Consider the following 20,279-nt stretch of genomic DNA (forward strand, 5'->3'; position numbering starts at 1 on the left):
AATCAAAAGTCAGTTCTCACATCTCAATGCCTCTTTCTTGTTCCAACAGTCACTTCAAATAGGAATAGAATTTGTGCATTTCATTCTGAAGTGTCTACACACAACACTATTGTTTGGTGGCCTCTTTAATTTCTTGGAAAATATAAAACCCAGTCATTCAGGTTCTCAGAGCTCCCGCAGCTCATTAGGTGGAAGAATGAACACTTTTGATAGTGTTAATCTCACCGAATGAAGCAATGAATAAATGGCAATGAACAAACTAAGTATTCTAAAGAGACTGCGCACATATGAAGTAAAGGGTGAATTAATATAAAACCTTTACATTTGCATGAGTCAATGACAAATAACGATGATAAGCTGAAATGTAAAGACAAATCATGAAGTTTACAAAATATGTAGGTTAAAAAATCCTGAATATCGCAACATTTCATAGGGTTACTTCATTTGACCTGAACAAAAATGCTTTTTAATAAAAAGATCAAAAATTTATATTTCTAACAAGACCTTACCCTGAGATGATCATGAAAGTGTACAAGTTCCTGTCCTGACAGGACACCAATTTTTTTTTCAATTTTTTTAAAATATTAATAGGCTAGGCTTACTATTAGTTTATATATATATCTTATCACATTTGTGTTTTTAGTCTCACAAAAATGTATAAGAGAATTCAGAAATTGAAAACACATTCGTCACAGAAAGTCGGTTTTTGCATGATAGGCCTGTGTATTTTATCTTATTTGTGAATGATCGAATAGATACAGACAAAAAAGGAGCGTGACGTCATCGACCCAAACAAGAATCTGCATACATGTGCAACTTTGGAGGCGTTCTTTTAACTGACAGACCCCCTGCTCGCGTGTTTACCTCATGTACACAGACACAAGTGTCAGTGATGTGGGAACGGAACAGAACCACAATAAAGCCGCTGCTGCGCTATATTGTGCTCTTAGTGGAACGAATCAGTAGAAAGCCCCTTTGAATTCTGGATATAAGCGACTCTTTGAAATGTCAAATAAAGATTTATTCAAATCCCACGATTCATTAAGATTAAGTGGTGAACGCTCTCTCAACTTCACTTTCTCCGCTCCATCTTTGCAGAGCATGATGGTCCCTCCCCTATACGAAACTCTTTGTGAAAATCTTGTTGGGACTTTTTTCCTCCCTTTCCCTTAAACGTCAAGTGTAATTCATACCAAGGGCTTCGACTCTGAGCTCTCCCTGTTCTTGAAGGTGGAGCAGATATGAGAAGAAACGGACTATCAGCCCATCCAGCAGAAACCCCAATGAGATGAAGTAACTTTTAGACGGTTCTTGCTTAAATAACAAGCATCTGTTTGCGGATTGAACATCTCCATCAATCGAATGATAGCAGGTATGACGTATTTCACCTTCAGAGAGAGTTATCACTGCTGCTTTTTATTTTATCATTATTTTCTTGCAAAAGGTTTTATATAAAAAAAAATAAGTTTAAAAACTTTTTTCCATCATTCTAGCCTTTAGAAAAAAATTAAGTGTCATTATCTTATACTTGCATCTCAAGTATAGTTATTGATTGCAATGCTTCTATGAAATATGGGCTATAATTAAGTTTTTTTTTCATGAAAGTTTAAGGAGTTCGTCAAATTGAAAATGCACTGAATACTTTAATTAAGTATCTGTACATCAGTAATGATAATTAATGACAGTAATGAATTAATGAATATGTTAAAGACCTCTCAGTTAACACAATTTATTTTAAAATCAGGCATTGCAACAAAAAAAAAATACAGTCGAGGGTTTTTTTTTTTTTTTTTTTTTTTTTTTGGATGGAAAGTCTGGTTGTCATAGTAATTTTTGTGCAAAGGAGGCGATTACCATTTAGACTACTTATAACTGTCAATGCAAATTTTCACATATCCATAAATGATTGACGGTGAGGGAAAGACAAGCACTGAAAGATCTGGCAACTTTGAATGAATTAGTTTTCAATTTAATTGTAAACGGGACCATTAGCGCCACCGTTTGGTTGATGAAGCTGTTTGAGAAGTTTGCAAATGTGCAAGACTGAAATTTTTGTGCCTTGTAATGGAAAAATGGGGTGATGCTGAAATGGAGGGGAATTTTCTACATAGCACTACAGCCAGTTTTTCCCTGCTAATCTAAGCATCTCAAGATCTTTTTGAGCAAGGCAGATGTATCTATTACAGAAAAGCCATAGGAAATGTCATAGCGATATTTCAGCATTGATGGAGGAATGTCAAATTGCAGATGCTCATTTTAGCAAGAGAACTGTTGATAGAGTATCAGAACTCATGTCAGACTGAGTTTGCCAGAGTCTGTCTGCTTTGCAGACTTTTTAAAGCTCAAGCTGTCTGCACGTATTACATCATTGTCTAACTGGAATTTGTTTGGGCTTTTGTAAGTGCTTCGCTTCTCATGGCCCTCTCCAGTAGGGATACATCTGGTTTGTCATTGCCTGGATCCATAACTTCCCCGCACACATTCATGCACATATTTTCTCCTCACACCTCCACTGAGGCCACACAGCATTGTCTGTACAGATTGATTCTCACAGACAGAGCGGCTGATGTAGATAATCCACATCGACGGCATGTCATAGTGAAGTGTGAGGTGAGAGGAGAGGGATTTCAGCTCCTTGGGGAAAGTACTGAAGCAAGAATGCAGCAGCAATCTATATTCCAACCCACCCTCTCCACCTCTAAACTAACCACTGATTAGAAAATGTTGCTGCAATCAATGTTTTTCTTGGGTGCTCAGCAATCTAACATATGATGAATGAGAAAGAGTGGTGGCTGTGAAACACTTGGCGTTGTGGTTTGCCTTTTTTTCTTTTTCTTTGTGTGACTGGATAATCATTTCTGTCGTGTTGCATTTGTACAAAGACTAGCCTATAGAAATACTTTTAGACTTGGGCTTTTTTAGCTTATGGATGCTTTTTGTTTGTTTTGACGTGTCCTTTTTGTCTTATAATTCATACTTTTTGTTGTTGCAATTCTGACATTGGTTCTGTTAATCTGCAATTCTGAAAAGAAAGCTGGATCAGTGGGATATAAATTGAGGGGAAAAGTAAGAATTGTGAGAAAAAAATAGCAATTACTTTCTATGCTGCGGCTGAAAAAAAAACAAAATTGCGAGATATATAAGCTCCTATTAAGAAATGTAAATTCAGGAATTGCAAGGAAAAAAATCTGAATTGTGAGATAAAATGTTGTAATTACCTTTTTAAAAAATATTTTTTCCACATGATGGAAACTGATTCTAAAGCTGGTCTGATTCTAAAACATAGTAATTGTAACAGTGCTATCATATTGCTATTCCTTTTTAAAGATTTAATTGCTTGCATGCCATCTTGTTTCTTAGTTAAAAATTATGGTGTAACTCCAGGGGACTTTTTTATCTTTTAATATAATATTGTTGCAGTTTTCACCTTGTTGCAAGGCCATGTTTTGTATGATGTAATGGAATTCAATATTCCAAATTTACCGGTTAGGAGCCGTGTATTAAGCTGGAAAATGTAAAGTCAACTGGTCATTATTGCAAAGTAAACCTGTTTAAGAGACCCTGAAAGATCTCTTAAACCTGCAAACAGGTTTCCAAACCACTGACTCAAAATACTCAAGTCAGTGCCGACGGGGTCAATATTCAATATTCGTCCCCGCCACAAACCTCCAGTCTCCACAGACAGCATCATTATCTTCAAATGGGAGATATTTTCACTCAGCCGGTCGTTAAGGGGCTAGTTTTTAAATGCGAGCATTTTTGTATGCTATTTGACTCATTTGTTTAGTCTCTAAAGCTAATGCAGCAAATCTGTCTTTCAGTAATTATTTGAACTATTTCTTTAGTAATAACATTTTATTGTGTGTTAATAATGTGTAAATTTTATTGTGTCTTAAAAGCAGATTCAAAGTTTTGTTTTGGAATCTGTAGGAACACTTGTTGACTTAATAGGTACATTAGGATTGGATCTAAATATCTGGGGAATGTGATAATGGCGAATGAGGTGAACTGTAGAGTATATACAGTCACGTATTCTCAGGGGTCTTGAACAAGTGCTACAAAGTCTTATTATTTGTCTCCCCCTAGTGGTCATGACTGTATTAATGTAATCCCCTTAATGTTATTTTTGCATACTAAAGAGCTAAAGAAATAAATCAGGTTTGCTAAATGATCGAGGCATCCAAAATGCACAGTGCTGGAACCAGGGACGAGATCCACTAATTTGTATGAATGCCTGTAAGAAATATACTGTATGCATGGTATACTGCATGCATTGATTTTACTGATACAACTAATTAAATGTAAAAAAAAAAAAGAAAGAAATCGAAGCACATGCTGTACACAAGGTAAGAAAAATCGCATACTGGACGCATATCCTAGCATATGTATAAAAATCAAAGTATGCTTTGGGCTTGACTAAAAAGTTAATCTAAATGTAAAAAAAAAAAAAAAAATAGGGGAAATACCAATAATTTATCATATTAGTGTTCTTATATTTTTGGCTCTGACTGTTCAGGGCTTTTGTAAGCAAAGCTGAACATGTTATATCAAAAGACAGTAAATTTCTTGAAATGCCTCAATATGAAATATATAAAGTGATATTGATTCTCTGTTTTACTTTCTGTTTGGTCTAGGGGTCTCTCTGCAATGGGCCCGGTACCCTTAACGCTCCTGCTTTGCGTCTCAGCACTGGCTGTGCTGGTGTCTGCAGCAGTGGATGATCCCACAGGTCAAGATGACTACACCTGGCCGCAGAGAAAATTTCCTCTGGTACAAGAAAAGCAAACGGTGCACCTGGGAAGTTCTGAGTTTTTGGCCAAGCCGCAGACTGAGCTCCACGGAATATGTGGCATTGAGTGCCAGCAAGGTTTCCCAGAACCCAGCCTGGACGATCTGGAGCAGCTACTGTCCTATGAGACCATGTACGAAAATGGAACCCGCACGCTCACCACCGTCACAATACAGGAGCTAAATGTGAGTAACGACTGGATGAGAGGTTCTGGGTTACATACTCGGCGCAGACGAGAAGTCTACGGCACGGACACACGGTTTACCATCGCTGACAAGCAGTACTCTTTGAAGTATCCATTCTCCACATCTGTGAAGATCTCCACGGGGTGTTCTGGAGTGCTTGTGTCCCCCAAACACGTCCTGACTGCGGCTCATTGCATCCACAATGGTACAGACTACCTGGATGGAGTACAGAAACTCAGCGTTGGTGTGCTGAAAGAACGTTCCCGTCGGAAAGGGAAGGGACGGAAAGGGAAAGGACGGAAAGGGAAAGGGCAGAGGAAGCATAAGGAAGAGGAGGAGGATGAGGAAATCAATGAAAATATAGAGATTGGAGAGAAGCAGGAGCGTAAGGGAAAAGGCAAAGGCAGGAGAAACCGTAGTCGCCGCAGCATCACTTCCGAACAGCCCTCGTTCCGATGGACTCGGGTGAAACAGATGCAGGTGCCAAAGGGCTGGTTTAAAGGGATCTCTGGGAACGTTGTGGCCGATTATGACTACGCCATCCTGGAGCTTAAACGGGCACAGAAGACTAAGTACATGGATTTAGGTGTTATCCCCTCCATCAAGAAGTTGCCTGCAGGACGTATCCATTTCTCTGGATTCGATGACGACCGGCCAGGCAACCTGGTGTACCGCTTCTGCTCCGTGTCTGAGGAGTCCAATGACCTGCTGTACCAGTATTGTGATGCCAAGCCCGGCTCTAGCGGCTCAGGTGTCTACATTCGGCTCAAAGAGCCTGGCAAGAAGAAGTGGAAGCGGAAGATCATTGGAGTGTTCTCGGGTCACCAATGGGTGGATGTTAACGGGATGCAGCAGGATTACAACGTGGCCGTGCGAATCACTCCCCCCAAGTACGCACAAATCTGCCTCTGGGTCCATGGGGACTCCAGCCAGTGTCGGGGCACCTGAGAGACTCTGTCAGTGGCCCATCTGACTGCCTCTGTCCTGGCTCTCAGCAACCCTTGTGCCTCCCATTTGTGAACTACACAAACTGCTGCATTCATCAACACTAAAGACTATAATACACCTACCATTGAACTTTTCCAAGCTATTTTGATACCTTAATTTATTTTATTAGACAACTTTTGTTATGAATCAGTTAGAGCAAATGTATTTCTAGATTCAGTTGACCTAACGAGAACTAATTCTGTCCTAAACTGTCATTTTGAATTAGAAAATGTACTTCAGTCAGTGTTGTTTGATATGGGAGGCATTTGTTTTGTCTGGTAATCTGTCTGGATACCTTGAAGTAGAAAACTAGATGACTAGTTGACACAAGAAAAAGAAACTTTTTTTTTTTCTGAGAGAAAAAGCTTTTAAGTTTATTTGTGGATTTTACTTTCCTTTTTCTTCTTGAAGAACACATTTGAGTATCAATGTGCTGGTGTTCTTTGAAATACTTTGTTCTTGTTATCATTATTAAATGTTTTAATTGTGTGCTTTTGATAGCATAAACTGTAACCTGTCTTCATGGGCTTCCATTTACAATTGTTCTGCTTTTTGTATCACAGTGCAGGCAATTAGTTGGTTTACCTTTCAGATTCAGATGCCCTTGTTGACTCTTGGTGCTAATTTAATTTTTAAATGTTTTTTAAAAACATTAGAGGACCTTTCGGAGTAACAGTCTACTGTAGAACTGTAAGTATGTATTTAATGTAAGACTCGTATTATGAGTTTCATATGATCATGTCGTTCTTTAAAAAATACACAGGGTTATTTAAATTTAGATATGGTTAATGATACATATCATTGTGATTATGATAAAGAGAAAAGCAATATAGCTTGATAGGAAATAAAAACAGAAATTTTTAATATAAAATTGATGTTTTGAAAAAACAGATTGCATAATTTTTCAATTTGTACAACTTTCTCCAAATGTTTGTTATTAAGGACCAAATAAACTGAGATTTATATGTATTGGTCTAAGAGGACAAAATAGTGTTCACTTTTTTTATTTAAGCTTTTATTTTTTTATTTCCACTCTTGATTCTTTATTTCTATAGATAGATAGATAGATAGATAGATAGATAGATAGATATAGATATATAATTATACTGAAAATATAACCAGAAACATGAAACTTAAACTTTGCAGCTCAAAAAAATACTAATGATACAGTCTCTTTTTTAATTATCATGTGTTGGTATAGAGCTATCCTTGTGAAAACAGACACAGGGGGACACAAGTGGGCAATTCTTCCCATCAGTGTTTATTGCATCTCAGAGGGCTTACATGCACTATGTAGGGGTGTCAAATATGAATCAATAAATAAAAAAATAAAAAATTATTTCAAGAGAAATGCAAAAGAGAGATCCAAAGATCTGTCTTTGTAATTTCCACAAGAAATCTGACAGGGAGAGTGAGTTACAGAGGCTTGGCTATACAGGGCTGTCAATCAGACCTTTCTGTAACACTGTTTAACAGTGACCTCCTGAACAATTTTACAAATCTAAGAGTCTGTTTCTGCTAATGAACCTACGCACTGGTGTCTATGAACTCAGGTATGTTCATCTAATATATCTCCTCCACACTTTTACTTTGCTGTGCAAACTACAGTACCGCAACTCACCAACAGAGGGAGCATGAATCAACCGTTACATGTAATAAACAAGGGTCAGGGTTTATTATGTAGTATGAGCAGGAAAGACTGAGAACCAAACATGTGGAAGGGTTCTTCTACAATTATACAAAATAACACTATATGTACCAGCTTTAATTTGGATTTCATACAAGCACAAGTAACTATGAGACTCAAACACAGCATTCCACTGACTACCACTGTGAAATCTTGGGGCTTTTTTGGGAAACATATAACCAGTTTAACGAGTTACTGTACATTTGTTATGTTAAGATGCAAAAGGCCTTTCTTAGAGACCATCTGAGATTTGTAGCACTGAGATTTGGTGAATTAAAAGACCAAATTTGCTAAGGTTATTTTCTTGGGGAACGTATGTAAACCGTGAACTGACAATTAAATTAAAACAAAGTTTAAACTAAAGAATCAAAAATATATGTATATATATATCAGAAAAATAAATACCAGTTAAAATACAAAAATGATATGTAATCACCAAGAGGGTTATCTAGGATAGAGGAGCCTGGATATGTTATTAATTTATACATAATTCATATATATTTAGAATTCATATATTTATTATTTGTAAACAAACAAATGTCAAACAATGATGGGAGATGACAACATCATGTCTTATAATCCGAGTACCAGGTTCACATCAATAAGTTGTACACAGATAAAAATTTGAGCAGAGGAGAGACCTTTTTTGGTCAATGAGGATAATATACACAGAGTACCTTCTGCGAATCATGATACATTGCACACTGCTCCAAAACTAACATACAACAGAAAGCGCTTCAACAACTTGTTTAGGACCTCTGACCCCAAAAGGAGAGTCCTAGAGGAATGAGAAGTCGAGGGGATCCACAGACACACATCATTCATTTCAGACTTAAACACTGGAAAATACATACATACGTATCTTTTTTTAATCATTCATTTTGATTTGTGTTTTTTTTTTTTTTTAAATAATTTTATTCTGTTTTGTTCAAAACAAAGGATAACATCAAATAAGCACATCTTCATTTTTAGGCTTGTTTTCTCTACGATTCACTTCAAAGTTTGTCTTACAACATGACACAGGAAGGCTGGGCGGGGCAGACTGGGTGGGGTTTGGGTTGGGGGTGGGGTCAGTGGATATCTAGCCGCAGGCTCCTCGGGTGTCTGGGGGTGTAAACAGACAGCAGACTTCTCTCACTGGAGCTCAGTCTTTGAGAAAACAAATACTGCAAACAGAGCACAGAGAAAATGTCACAGTGCTAAGTGATTTAGTGCCTCATCTTTGTAGCCACTAAAAATATAACGATACCTGGAAAATTATAAGAAGTCCTTGATGTTCAGATCTGCAAGGGGGTCCTTGGTGGGAGGTTTTTTGGGGCTCCGAGCAGCTGGCACTGGAGACAACTGAGAAAGTAAAGGGTGCATGAGGAAATGATGATGCAAACTGATTAAAATAATATATACTCGATTGTTAGGGTCAGTATGATTTTTTAAATAAAGAAATACTTTGTATTTCTACTTTGTATTATACTTGGTATGTATCTATATATCTATATCTATCTATCTATCTATCTATCTATATATATATATATATATATATATATATATATATGTATATGTATCTATATATATATATATATATATATATATATTAGGATTATAATATTTTAACACAGTTAATGCACTGGATGAATCCACGTTTTGAACTAATCGTGTGAACCAATGATTCAGTAGCCCATTCATAAAGAGAGCCATTTACTTCATTCCTGAATGAATCAGCCGTTTGAACGAATCGACTGAAGACATCTACCACCACCTGCTGGCAGATTTAGTTTCTTATTTAGAGTGTAATTAATTAATAATAATAATAATGATAATAATAAAAACATTAAAGGGATAGTTAACCCATTTTTTTTTTATTCTGTTATCATTTACTCTCAAGTCCCTCATGTCGTTTCAAACCTTTCTTTTGTGGAACATAGAAGGTGTTTTGAAGACTGCTCTTATCAAAGCTGTTTTGGTTACCAGTGACTTTCTTTGTAAAAATGTAGGAAATTAAATTAATCTTTTTTTTTTTCAGTGTATGAATAAACAGTACTGAGATGTTTCTCAAATTATCTTCTTTTATGTTCCATAGTTTATGTTAAGCTGTAAATGTTTGTGTGTTATACATTTTTTTGTTATATCAAAATATTTCTAAAGCTACAATTTGTAATGTCTAACTGATACTTTCTCATTTAACACAAAAATATCTTTAAATAATCTTTTGTGGGTATTTTCACAGTCAAATTTATTTTGCAATTAATTGCGATTAATTAGATTAATTAACCGATACATCATGTAATTAATTCGATTAAAAATTTAAATCGACTGACAGCTCTAATATATATATATATATAATTGATATTTTATGTTAATTACTGGTGCTCCAGGTGTTCCTGTTGCTGCTGGCCCTGTAAATGGTGGTCTCATCATGGGCTGACCCATCATCACAGGCTGGGGCATCATGGGAGCTCCTGCTGCTGGAGCCTGAGTAAAAATGAAGAATTAAAGTAAGTGAATACTGTAAGTGCAAAATACAGAGACTCTTTTAACATTTTAAAAGTGATTTCTCACCATGCCAAAGCCAGGCTGTGCTCCCAAGGGTGCTGCCATTGCTCCAGGTGGGGCGGCAGCTCCGGGCGCTCCAGGGGTGGAGCCAGACTAAACACAATTGGAACAGGACCGCAATTTAATATATACTAAAAATATTTGGTGTAGAAACAATTTTCACTCAGAAATTGCTAGTAAATTTTACAAATACTAAGAAAACGGAAAGTACACAATTTTCACTCAGAAAGTTACGGAAGAGGATTCTGCGGTGCTTTAAACTAGTTTAAAGGCAGATGAAACAGCACTGCAATTCTCAACAACACTGACAAGGAAAACATGATAAATACTGTGCAACAACAATCAGAATACTTTTCAATCCACAAATGAATACTTACAATGGATTTACTGTAGTAACACTAAACCTACCCAATTAATACATTATTATTAAACCCTCGTTTGGCAGTCGGTTTCCACTTTTCCGATGAGATATGTGATGAGAAAAGGAAGAAAAGCGAGATCAGCTTAAAGATGGACTTAAAACCTTGTCGACCGCATCATATGCTACACCCATGTGCATGACTCTATGACCTACGCCACTGCAGGTGCTGTTTCACACTCTCCAACAACATGAAATGAACCTGACGAGTGTGTTTATTCTCTGCATTTTATCCTTTTATCCATAATCCTCTTCCTTAGAAATGTACAAATTTAATTAAATATAAAATTTTGAAGTAGGTTGGCGCCAATAGCCTCATGGGCAGTACGCCGATATATAACACCACTGAACTTCAGGTGTCCCGAGTTTGGGTCCCAGATCACGGACCTTTCCCGATCCTGTCCCTCCTCACTCTCCCCTACTTCACTTATTGTCAATACTTTACTGTCCTATCATAATAAAAAAGGTGAAATCCCCTATATAAATCTTCAAAAACGTAATAATTTTGAAGTTGAAAGACTGAAACATTTTTTTTAAATTGTGTAAGAAAAAGCAAGTGCTACCATCTGAGCGCCAGGTGTGCCCCAGCTAGTAGGGGCGACCTGAGGGGTCCAGTTAGCTCCTCCTGTCAGCTTCTTTTCATTCCACTGGTTGTCCCTGTACAAAACAAATAGCTGTCAGCCAACATAATATGTTTAAATTATTCTTCTTGGTTCATAAATACAGCTCTTGGGCCACACAAAGTGAACATGATTCAATTGTGCTTCAAGGGAGAGTGAATCAATCAAGCTGCCATAACAGTGCAAATGAATTATCAATACGGGTCAGGTTGAGTAATTCATGTCCGTGAATAGATGTTATGAATAAGTGACAAGATTAATAGGTATCTGGAAACAACAGGGACATGGAGATGCACTGCAACAGACACTGAACTTACTTCTTTTGGCTTACCACCCCCAAGTCTACAAGAGAGGAAGAAACAAGATAAGTCAGCATCGGCAATGATGGTGTGTAAAATGATTCAGTCCATCATCATTCCATACGTACTTCCAACTAAACTGGCGAGTGAAGAGTCCAAGTCTCCTCCAATAGGTTTAATTAGTTGGGCAGCTGCTGCGGGTGCCATTGTTGGGGCCATTGTTGGTACCATGGCCGGAGCCATTGTAGGTCCAGCGGTGGGCACAATTCCAGGTGCCAATGGCATGCTTGCTGCAGCCATGGGGGTCCCGCCTGTGCTCTGAGGGGTTATGGCTGGCATCAGAAGGTCTCCTAATCCATCAAACACTGCAGTTGGCACAAAGAAGAGTGGGTTAATATAGCCAGGATGGATTGAGACCATTTTAGCCTAGACTTGATTTCGATTTACTGTACAAACTGTCAGCAATCCCATAATACACTAAGTCAGATGTAAAAGGAGTAAAACATAAGACAGATACAATACAATAAAACATATATAAACTACCTTTCAAATGCTTGGGGTCTGTAAGATTTTTTAAAGATTTTGAAAGAAGTCTTATGCTCACAAAGGCTGAATTTATTTATCAAAAATACAGTAAAACCAGTAATATTGTGAAATATTTTTGCAATTTAAAATAACTGTCTGCTATTTTGATCTAGACAGAATTTTAAGCATCATTACTCCAGTCTTCAGTGTCACATGACTCTTCACAAATCATTCTAATATGTTGATTTGATGCTCAAGAAACATTCATTATTATCAACGCTGAAAACAGTTGTGCTGTATAATTTTTTCGTGGAAAACGATATAAAACTTTTTCAGGATTATTTGCTGAACAGAAAGTTCACAAGAACAGTTTTTATATGAAATGTATCTTGCAATAAAGTCTTTACTTTTGTTTTTCATTAATTTAATGCATCCTTTCTAAATAAATGTATTACTTAAAAATCTTACTGACCCTAAACTTTTGAAAGGTACTGTAATAATAATAATAATAATAATGATAATAATAATAATAATAATAAATATTATATATATATATATATATATATATATATATATATATATATATATATATATATATATATATATATAAAAGAAATTCAGACCCACACATTTATCAAAACATTCATGAGGTATTCAAAACTTTTACTACATGCATTGGAAAGTCGCAAACTGGCCACACACATCAATACATCTTTATACACAGAATTTTCATTGCATTACAACATGGTTGGATACATTCTGTCAGGCTCCAAAAAAAATCCTCACTGAAGAACGTATCGTTACATACGTAACCCTTGTTCACTGATGGAGGGAATGGAGATGTTATGTCGTGACTCAACATTAGGGGTCTTACCTGGGAGCCTGAATCCTCTCTGATTAAGAGAAAACGCCAATGAAATTTGGATAGTGGATTTTGTATGCTGAGCCACTCCCCGTGCACACGTGTATAAATAGGTGACAGGTGCATCCACTCATCAGGTTTTATGCTGACGAGTCGAGAACCTGGCAACCAGCGATGGTTCAAGGTTGTGGCATGGGGACATAACGTCTCCATTCCCTCCATCAGGGAATGAGGGTTACGTACGTAACCAAGGCTTCCCTAACTGTCGGTCACTTCAAGCTATGTTGTGACTCGACATTAGGGGTCCATGGAAAGGGCCACAACCTGAACCCCGTCACAACCCTATGGCATTGCAAATGTTGACATCAGCTGCGTGTCAGAAAAATGCTATGCAAAGGTCGTAACCTTCCCACCGCCCCAGTGCAAATTCACGGACCTTGGTACCTGCAGGGTCCATAGGTGAGTATATGGAGCTCTACAGATGTCTGGCAGAGAGGTGCGGTGCGTCAATGCATAGGAGGAGGAAACCCTCCGTGTGGAGCAAGCCTTCACCCCCAGGGGGCACGGCTCGTCTCGGGACTGATACACCAAGGCGATGACATCCACTATCCTATGAGCCAAACTCTGCTTGGAGGCAGCCTATCTTTTCTGCTGACCTCTGTAGCAGACACAGAGCTGCTCAGAGCTTCTGAAACTCCAGGTGCAGTCCACATATATGCGCAGCACTCTTATGGGACACAGGAATGCCAAGGCTGGATCTGCCTCCTCCTCTGATCGTAAAAAGGTGTGGTGGGAACCTTGGGCACATAAACAGGCAGGGGTCACAGGACAATGTGAGAGTAGACCGGCCCAAACACAAGGCACTCTTCGATCACCGAAAATGCTTGGAGGTCTCTGACCCTCTTGATGGAAGAGAGCGCGGTCAAGAGTGCTGTCTTAGCAGACACAAATTAAGCTCAACTGAGTCTAGTGGCTCAAAGGGATCCCTCTGAAGGCCAGCCAGGACAGCAGAGAGATCCCAGGAGGGCACCAGGGGTTGCCTAGGAGGATGTAACCTTCTGGCAACCTTCTCACTACTCCAATTGAGCATCTTCGGGGGTCTTCTCGGTGAGAAGAACACCAGATTGCGAAGAGACTCTATTTCAAGGTAAAAGCTCACCTCATAGATAGGGCTCTGGCCTGAGTGATAGTGTTTTTCACCGCTGAGATCATTTAGGTCTGCTGCGTCCCGTGCTCTGGATGCGGGTGCCAAGGTACCGAGCCTCTGAGAAAGACGATCCTTCATCAGAGGAATGCGCCAGGGAGAAGCTGTCACGAAGAGCATGAATTCCGGGTGGGCCAATACGGCACAATCAACCTACCTGACCTTGCACGGTGTCTGTGCGAGAAGGCTCACTGGGGGAAACGCATACTTGTGGGACAACTCGGGGGAGGCAAACAGGTCTACCTGAGCTCCCCGAATCGACTCCAGATCAGAATGGAGTTGCCATTCTCCGGGGAATATGAGCTGTCATGAGAGAACATCAGCTGCACGATAGAGCTCCTCCGGGATGTGGAAGTCACAGAGCGACTTGTGTCCAGAGGAGGAGATGGCGGGCGAGTTGTGACATGCGACGTAATCGTAGACAACCCTGCCAGTTGATGAGCGAAATGGTTTGCAGTGTTGTCCATGCGGACCAACACATGCTTACCAAGTAGCAGGGACCGGAGCCGTCGCAAGACTAGTAACACTGTCAGCAACTCAAACTTGCCCTTTTCCCAGTTGACCCGAAGCCCCAACTGGCTGAGGTGCCGGAGCACGAGGTCCCTGTGATCACACAACTGTTCTCCCGAGCGGGCCATGCTTGAGATAGTTGTGGATCCTGATGCCCACTTCCCATAACGAGGTGCCCTCCACTACTTTCGCGAAGACAGGGGGGAGGGGAGCTGGGAAAGTCAGAAGGGGTGAACCCTGACAGCCATGCACGACCCTCGAACGCAAACCGTAGGAACGGCCTGTGTCGAGGAAAAATCGAGACATGAAGTCAACGTCCTTCAGGTCAACCACTGCAAACCAATCCTGGGGCTGGATGCATCTGATGATGCACTTCTGCATCAACATCTTAAAAGGAAGCTTGTGAAAGGCCCGATTCAAGAGATGCAGATCCAAGACTGGCCAAAGGCCACCATCTTTCTTTGGCACAATAAAGTAAGGGCTGTAACCCCGAAACCATCTTGGCTGGAGGGACAGGCTCGATTCCATCCTTTGCCAAGGACAGGGGCATCTCGGACTGCCACCAAAGTCTTGAGGATGCCGCTGAACCTAGGGGTCACCTGGTGAACTGAATCGCTTAGCTGAGTCAGACTGTCCGAATGAGCCAGCGGGATAGGTTGGGCAGCACAAGCCACACTCCCAAACTCTGTGCAAGTGGCACCAAATGGACAATCGACAAACCCACAGCGGTGCAGTGGTGGGAGGTCGTGCTTCATGGCAGGACTCCCTGTGTCCCCGGAGGGGCCGGCAAGAAATGCGTGGGAAGGCATTGTGTCCCCAAACCGCAATCTATTGGCCACTGGTGATAGGGGGCGTCATGGGTGAGAGTGAGGAGGCAGTGGGGGGGGGTACCCCGCTCCTGCGTAAGCCTCGACGTGCCGGTCTCAACATGGCCTCAGCACAGGGCGGAGCAACCGCAGGAGGGAGGCATGGCCTGCAGCAGAATGGTGGCAGGTGGAGGATCACTCCAGGGCAGGATATGCTGGATAGCCTCAGTCTGCCTTTGTACTGCCGAGAACGTGGACATTGCCTTCCATAGGGACCGTGCCATGACTTTCACCACCTGGGGGGCGAAGTCAGTCGCCGAGCGCATTTCCTGTATCAATCTTGGTTCGGTACAACATTCGTGCATTCGTTTTAGTGCCTTGGCTTGCTGTACTTACACGATAGCCATGGCGTGCAGGGCAGAGGCAGCTTGGCCTGCAGGACTGTAAGCTTTGGCAGTCCGATTTAACTCTGGGTCCGATTTGATGGTGGCAACAACACCCGAGGGGGGCAGACCCGCCGAATCTTCATTCTCAGAGGATGATAGCCCATCCCCCGATGTTGCTATCGACATCTGATCATCTATCAATGTGCCTAATGAAACGCTGAGCACGCCGTCAGACGACTCAGCAGAATCACTGGGGAGCCACACAGAACAGCTGCTGTGGCAGAAGTAAGAGGTCCACGGGGACTTGCCCGGCCAGGCGGAGAGGCTCTCACTGTAGCCCTCAGAATGCCCAGAGCACTAACCAATGGTTCTCTGCTAGTGGCAGAGAAGCCAGCATGGGTAGTGACAGAGGGAGCCCCTCCCATACCCGTGAAGAGAGAGAGGCGCGATTGCAGCACTGCCATGGTTACACACTCACAGTGAAAGCATAAACCATCCACGAACACAGCTTCAGCAAGCTGGATGCCTAGACAATGAAGACAACGATGGTGGCTGTCGAAAGATAGGAAACGACCGCAACCAAGAGAACACGGACAGAACAACATCTTTAACGTCTTGAACAGTGTCTGATTGTGCCATAACGTAGAGAAATTTGTAGAGAAATAAAGAAAAATAACTTTTTACAAATGTTCAAAAATGCACACCCTATAAAAATATTAAAAAATTCACAAGACTTAATAAAGTATCTAAATTTTAAAATGTAAAAAGTTTAACATTCTCGTCATTTTGCATACGAGTGTTATTCCCATCAACATAAATTTCATAATTTAATCAAATGGACTAAAATGAATTAATATAAAATAATGAAACATTAACAAAAATGTAAAAGGTGTTTTCTTCAAAATACAAATACTATGACCAGAACAAAAAGTGTGTAAAAATCACACTAGCTGCGTTTACATGGACCCTACTAATCTGATCGTAATAGGACTAGAAGCACAATCAGAATAAAAAAGTCCCATGTAAACACGTCAATCGGATTGAATTGGCCAGATCCGACTAAAATTTCGATCGGATTGTAAGGGGTGGTTTATTTCTTTTGTAATCCGAGTGAGAGGACATGTAAACACTTGATCGGATTGAAAACCGAAACTGGAAAGTACTGCGCATGCGCAGTGACGTTGAAATAGCGTAATGACGTATGACGAGGTGTTCTTCCTGGTGAATAAAGTGTCATATATAAGTATCCTGTCATTATAAAACTCTCCTTTCACTCAGCATCTGTGAAGTGGGCAGGACAACATTCCACCAGAGTCCTTGTTTGTCCAAGACTCTCATCAACAAACGGGAAGTGTGGGAAGGGGCACTTTTAATTTTTTTTTTTTTTAAGTACGCAGTACTGCACAACAGTTCATGTGCTGGTCATCGCCTAATTAGAACACTAAGTAGATAAATATCTAGTGTGCTTTTTAAAACAGCGGGAAACTCTGTATATTCTTGCAGTGTGCACGTCAAAAGATTAAATCCGATCAGAAGCTTGTGACATATAAACGCGCATATCAACCCGATCACTTTATTTAGCGGTCATGTAAACACTACGTTCGGATTCGTCAATCAGAATGAATTCATTCCGATGGAAGCAAAAAGTGTCCATGTAAATGCACCTACTAATTGTCAAATAGACCTACATTATGGCACTAGTTTATAAAAACCTTCCAGGCCAACAGGTGTCAGTATGAAGTCCAAAACCACTGTAAAAGTACCTAGTGCACCTTTTTTGAAAAACTATTCCGGTACCAAAAAACACTAAAGCAGGCAATTCATTCTAATGCAGTAATGCACAAGATCTGTAACATGGGAAAGCAGGGAAAAACCGGGCAAAAAAGGGTAAAGGTGTGCACTGAAATAACAAACAGCACTAGAACATTCACACCTCCCAAACCCTTTGATGCGGCTCGGTAAACAATACATGCTGCAAAGCCCTGAGTTCTCTTGCCAACTCACCAATGGCACAGCAGGAGCAAGCAATGAGCCAGATCAGTGCGCAGGGAGAGATTTATCAGAAACAAAGCGCAGAGAGAGATGATAGAAGAATAGGAGAGATGATAAAGTTGAGAAAAGCAGTATTACAGTAAGAGAGCAAGAATGGACAGAACACAAAATGAAATGAATAAGGAGAAAAAGCACAGGGAGATTGCATTTTATAAGCACTGTCACATCCTCTCTGTATAATTTAAGAATGTCAGCAGATACAGAAGTGCTCATGCAAGGCAAAAGTGTGCTAAGCAAGCAAGCCTGAAAGATGCCTCGCTGTGTTCAAGAGAAACTAAAAAAAAAACAGTTTTGTCAAATAGATAAGTATGCATGTTTATTAAGAGTATAATTATCTGTTCAAAACACCTAGTTTGATTTCTCACCTGATGCATCAAAGCCACCAGAGGGCGCTGCAGTGGCAGGGGCGCTGTCTGCCACCACTGGTGTGGCGGATACCGGCACAGACCCAAAGGCATCAAAGGCTGACTCCAGCAGGTCAGCTGGGGCCGAGGATGGCACTGGTGCTGGGGTTGGTGTAACCGTGGGGGCGACTGGTGAAATCAACCCTGCAGACATCAACAGATAAATTCCCCACAAATCCATAGCACACTTTCAGTTTCTTAACAGTTCTTCAATATCTAAACAGTTTATTATGGTCCAGCATAAGAGCAATTTCAAAACATGGTGTTTCTGAACTAAATTACTGTTTAAATGTACATAAACAGTTTTTTTAAATGTATTCTTGCTAAGGCTATCAATTCATAGCTTTCAGTCATGTGACCTGCTCGAAGACTTGGAGAGCAAAACATCCATAGAACTGCAGCACAAGCCTGTCAATTTTCTATATGTTTCCCAAATATTTATATCACCTCAAAAGAATAAAACAAAGGTATATGTGAACAAAATGCATGTTTTGGTCATTTGCAATCCATATTAAGCACCCTCAGCAATATTTCAATCATTAAACAGTGATGATTATATTAAAGGGTGTGACATCATGTGAAAATTATCAATAGGTTAAAATGGAAGCAGTGGAGTCCAAATTACTGCTGACCCCATACGTCATCCTCCCGGAGCTGCTTCCGAGTACAACTGTTGGCACAAGCTACATTCAAGTGATTATTACGTTTTGAATGTGTATATTTTTCTTACAAAAATGCATCAGTTCACTACAGGAGGCCTTTGTTCACCCCCCGGAGCTGTGTGAGACACTTTTTTTTAAGGAGTGGCACTTTTTATTTCACTTCTTTTGTATTGTGGGATCCTGAAACTCAGTATGATTTAGTATGAGTAGTTTCTCAATATATCTCTTCCTCCCAGGTTCACATACATGGTGAAGTAATCCTTTGAGATGGTTAAAAATAATGAATGTTTCCTGTTGCCGATTACGCTTACGTTTCCCTCCAGTGGGCGTAGTTCTCGGAGTAATGTGACATGTTGCACTCTACTTTTGTGTCTTTAAACGCTAATTTGTTTGGGTCAACAGCTTATAAAAACATAGTTCTGTTTTTTTTAGCTTGTTTTAGATATTGTTCTGTTTTTTTGTTATACGTCAGAACTGACAAGGGGGCAGCTTCCAGCAATACAAACTCAATGGAGAGGGTTGGATTATTTTCCCCCCCGGTGGGCGTGGTTTTCAGATTATGACGCGTGTCGTTCTGTCTCTATTGATAGCTTTCAGTCACGTGACCGGCTCAAAGACCTGGAGGGCAAAACAACCATAGAACTGCAGCACAAGCCTATCAATTTTCAAACCTTTTTACACCCGCAAATATTTAGATCACCTCTCAAAAGAATAAAACAAAGGTTTGTGAACAAAATGCAAGTTTTGACCATTTGCAATCCATATTAAGCAACAGGAGCAATATTTCAATCATTAAACAGTGCGACAAACGTTGTAAAAACACAAAGTACCTTAATATATTAAAAACAGTAATATTAAAATAACCATATTAATGATGCAAAGTTTACATAGGCAAGCAGATGAGGCCGGAATATGAATGCAATCTGCTTAATGGTTCAGTGTTTTCCTTATAATGGTTTTCTATGGGAAACTGTTTCATGTGAAACTTTGCAAATTGTGTTTATATTCTGGGTTCATCTGCTTGCCTGTACAAAATATACATCATCAATAAGGTGTTTACAGAATTTCGCCTTTTAATATCTGCGTTTTACTACATTACTACTTAATGCAAACTGCATAAAAATAACTGGCGGTCAGTGAAGCAAAGCTTAGTTTTGCCCTCCAGATGGGTGTTCCTATGAGTGTGTGACGTCACGTGAAAACTATCAATACTGTACGTCGGTGAGATGAAAAGACAATGCCATTGAAACTTCTCTCAAGGAAATCGGTTCACTTCAAAGATGCATTAATATAAAAACACCCGTACTGCGTTTTGACTTTGAAATGTTTACTT

General features: G+C 39.9%; 2 protein-coding genes across 10 annotated transcripts in view; one reads left to right on the top strand and one right to left on the bottom strand.

The window, feature by feature from the left end:
• The first annotated feature begins 1,105 nt into the window (after window positions 1-1,105).
• On the top strand, window positions 1,106-6,474 carry LOC109106171 (inactive serine protease 35-like). The gene is made up of 2 exons (XM_019119536.2): window positions 1,106-1,372; window positions 4,635-6,474. Exon 2 carries the CDS (start codon window positions 4,648-4,650, stop codon window positions 5,920-5,922), a length of 1,275 nt encoding a protein of 424 aa, XP_018975081.1. The 5' UTR covers window positions 1,106-1,372; window positions 4,635-4,647; the 3' UTR covers window positions 5,923-6,474.
• Window positions 6,475-7,201: 727 nt separating this feature from the next.
• Window positions 7,202-20,279, bottom strand: part of LOC109106170 (clathrin coat assembly protein AP180-like) — a 54,106-nt gene continuing 41,028 nt past the window's right edge. For 5 of the 9 annotated variants that reach the window (XM_042741305.1, XM_042741304.1, XM_042741302.1 and 2 more), the window contains 8 exons: window positions 18,246-18,428; window positions 11,664-11,900; window positions 11,554-11,578; window positions 11,180-11,273; window positions 10,205-10,291; window positions 10,010-10,117; window positions 8,898-8,992; window positions 7,202-8,814 (listed from right to left, as the gene is read on the bottom strand). In XM_042741305.1, the coding sequence (XP_042597239.1) occupies window positions 8,906-8,992; window positions 10,010-10,117; window positions 10,205-10,291; window positions 11,180-11,273; window positions 11,554-11,578; window positions 11,664-11,900; window positions 18,246-18,428 (821 nt within the window). In that variant the 3' untranslated portion in view covers window positions 7,202-8,814; window positions 8,898-8,905. Of the gene's footprint in view, window positions 8,815-8,897; window positions 8,993-10,009; window positions 10,118-10,204; window positions 10,292-11,179; window positions 11,274-11,553; window positions 11,579-11,663; window positions 11,901-18,245; window positions 18,429-20,279 lie in introns of those variants that run through there. The other 4 variants (XM_042741308.1, XM_042741307.1, XM_042741303.1 and 1 more) reach the window with 3 other exon arrangements.

This window comes from Cyprinus carpio, chromosome B16 (genome assembly GCF_018340385.1).
Source record: "Cyprinus carpio isolate SPL01 chromosome B16, ASM1834038v1, whole genome shotgun sequence".
Classification (NCBI taxonomy): domain Eukaryota; kingdom Metazoa; phylum Chordata; class Actinopteri; order Cypriniformes; family Cyprinidae; genus Cyprinus; species Cyprinus carpio.

Coding starts and splice junctions, on each gene's coding strand:
- LOC109106171 (XM_019119536.2), top strand. CDS start 4,648: ATGGGCCCGGTACCCTTAACGCTCCTGCTTTGCGTCTCAGCACTGGCT.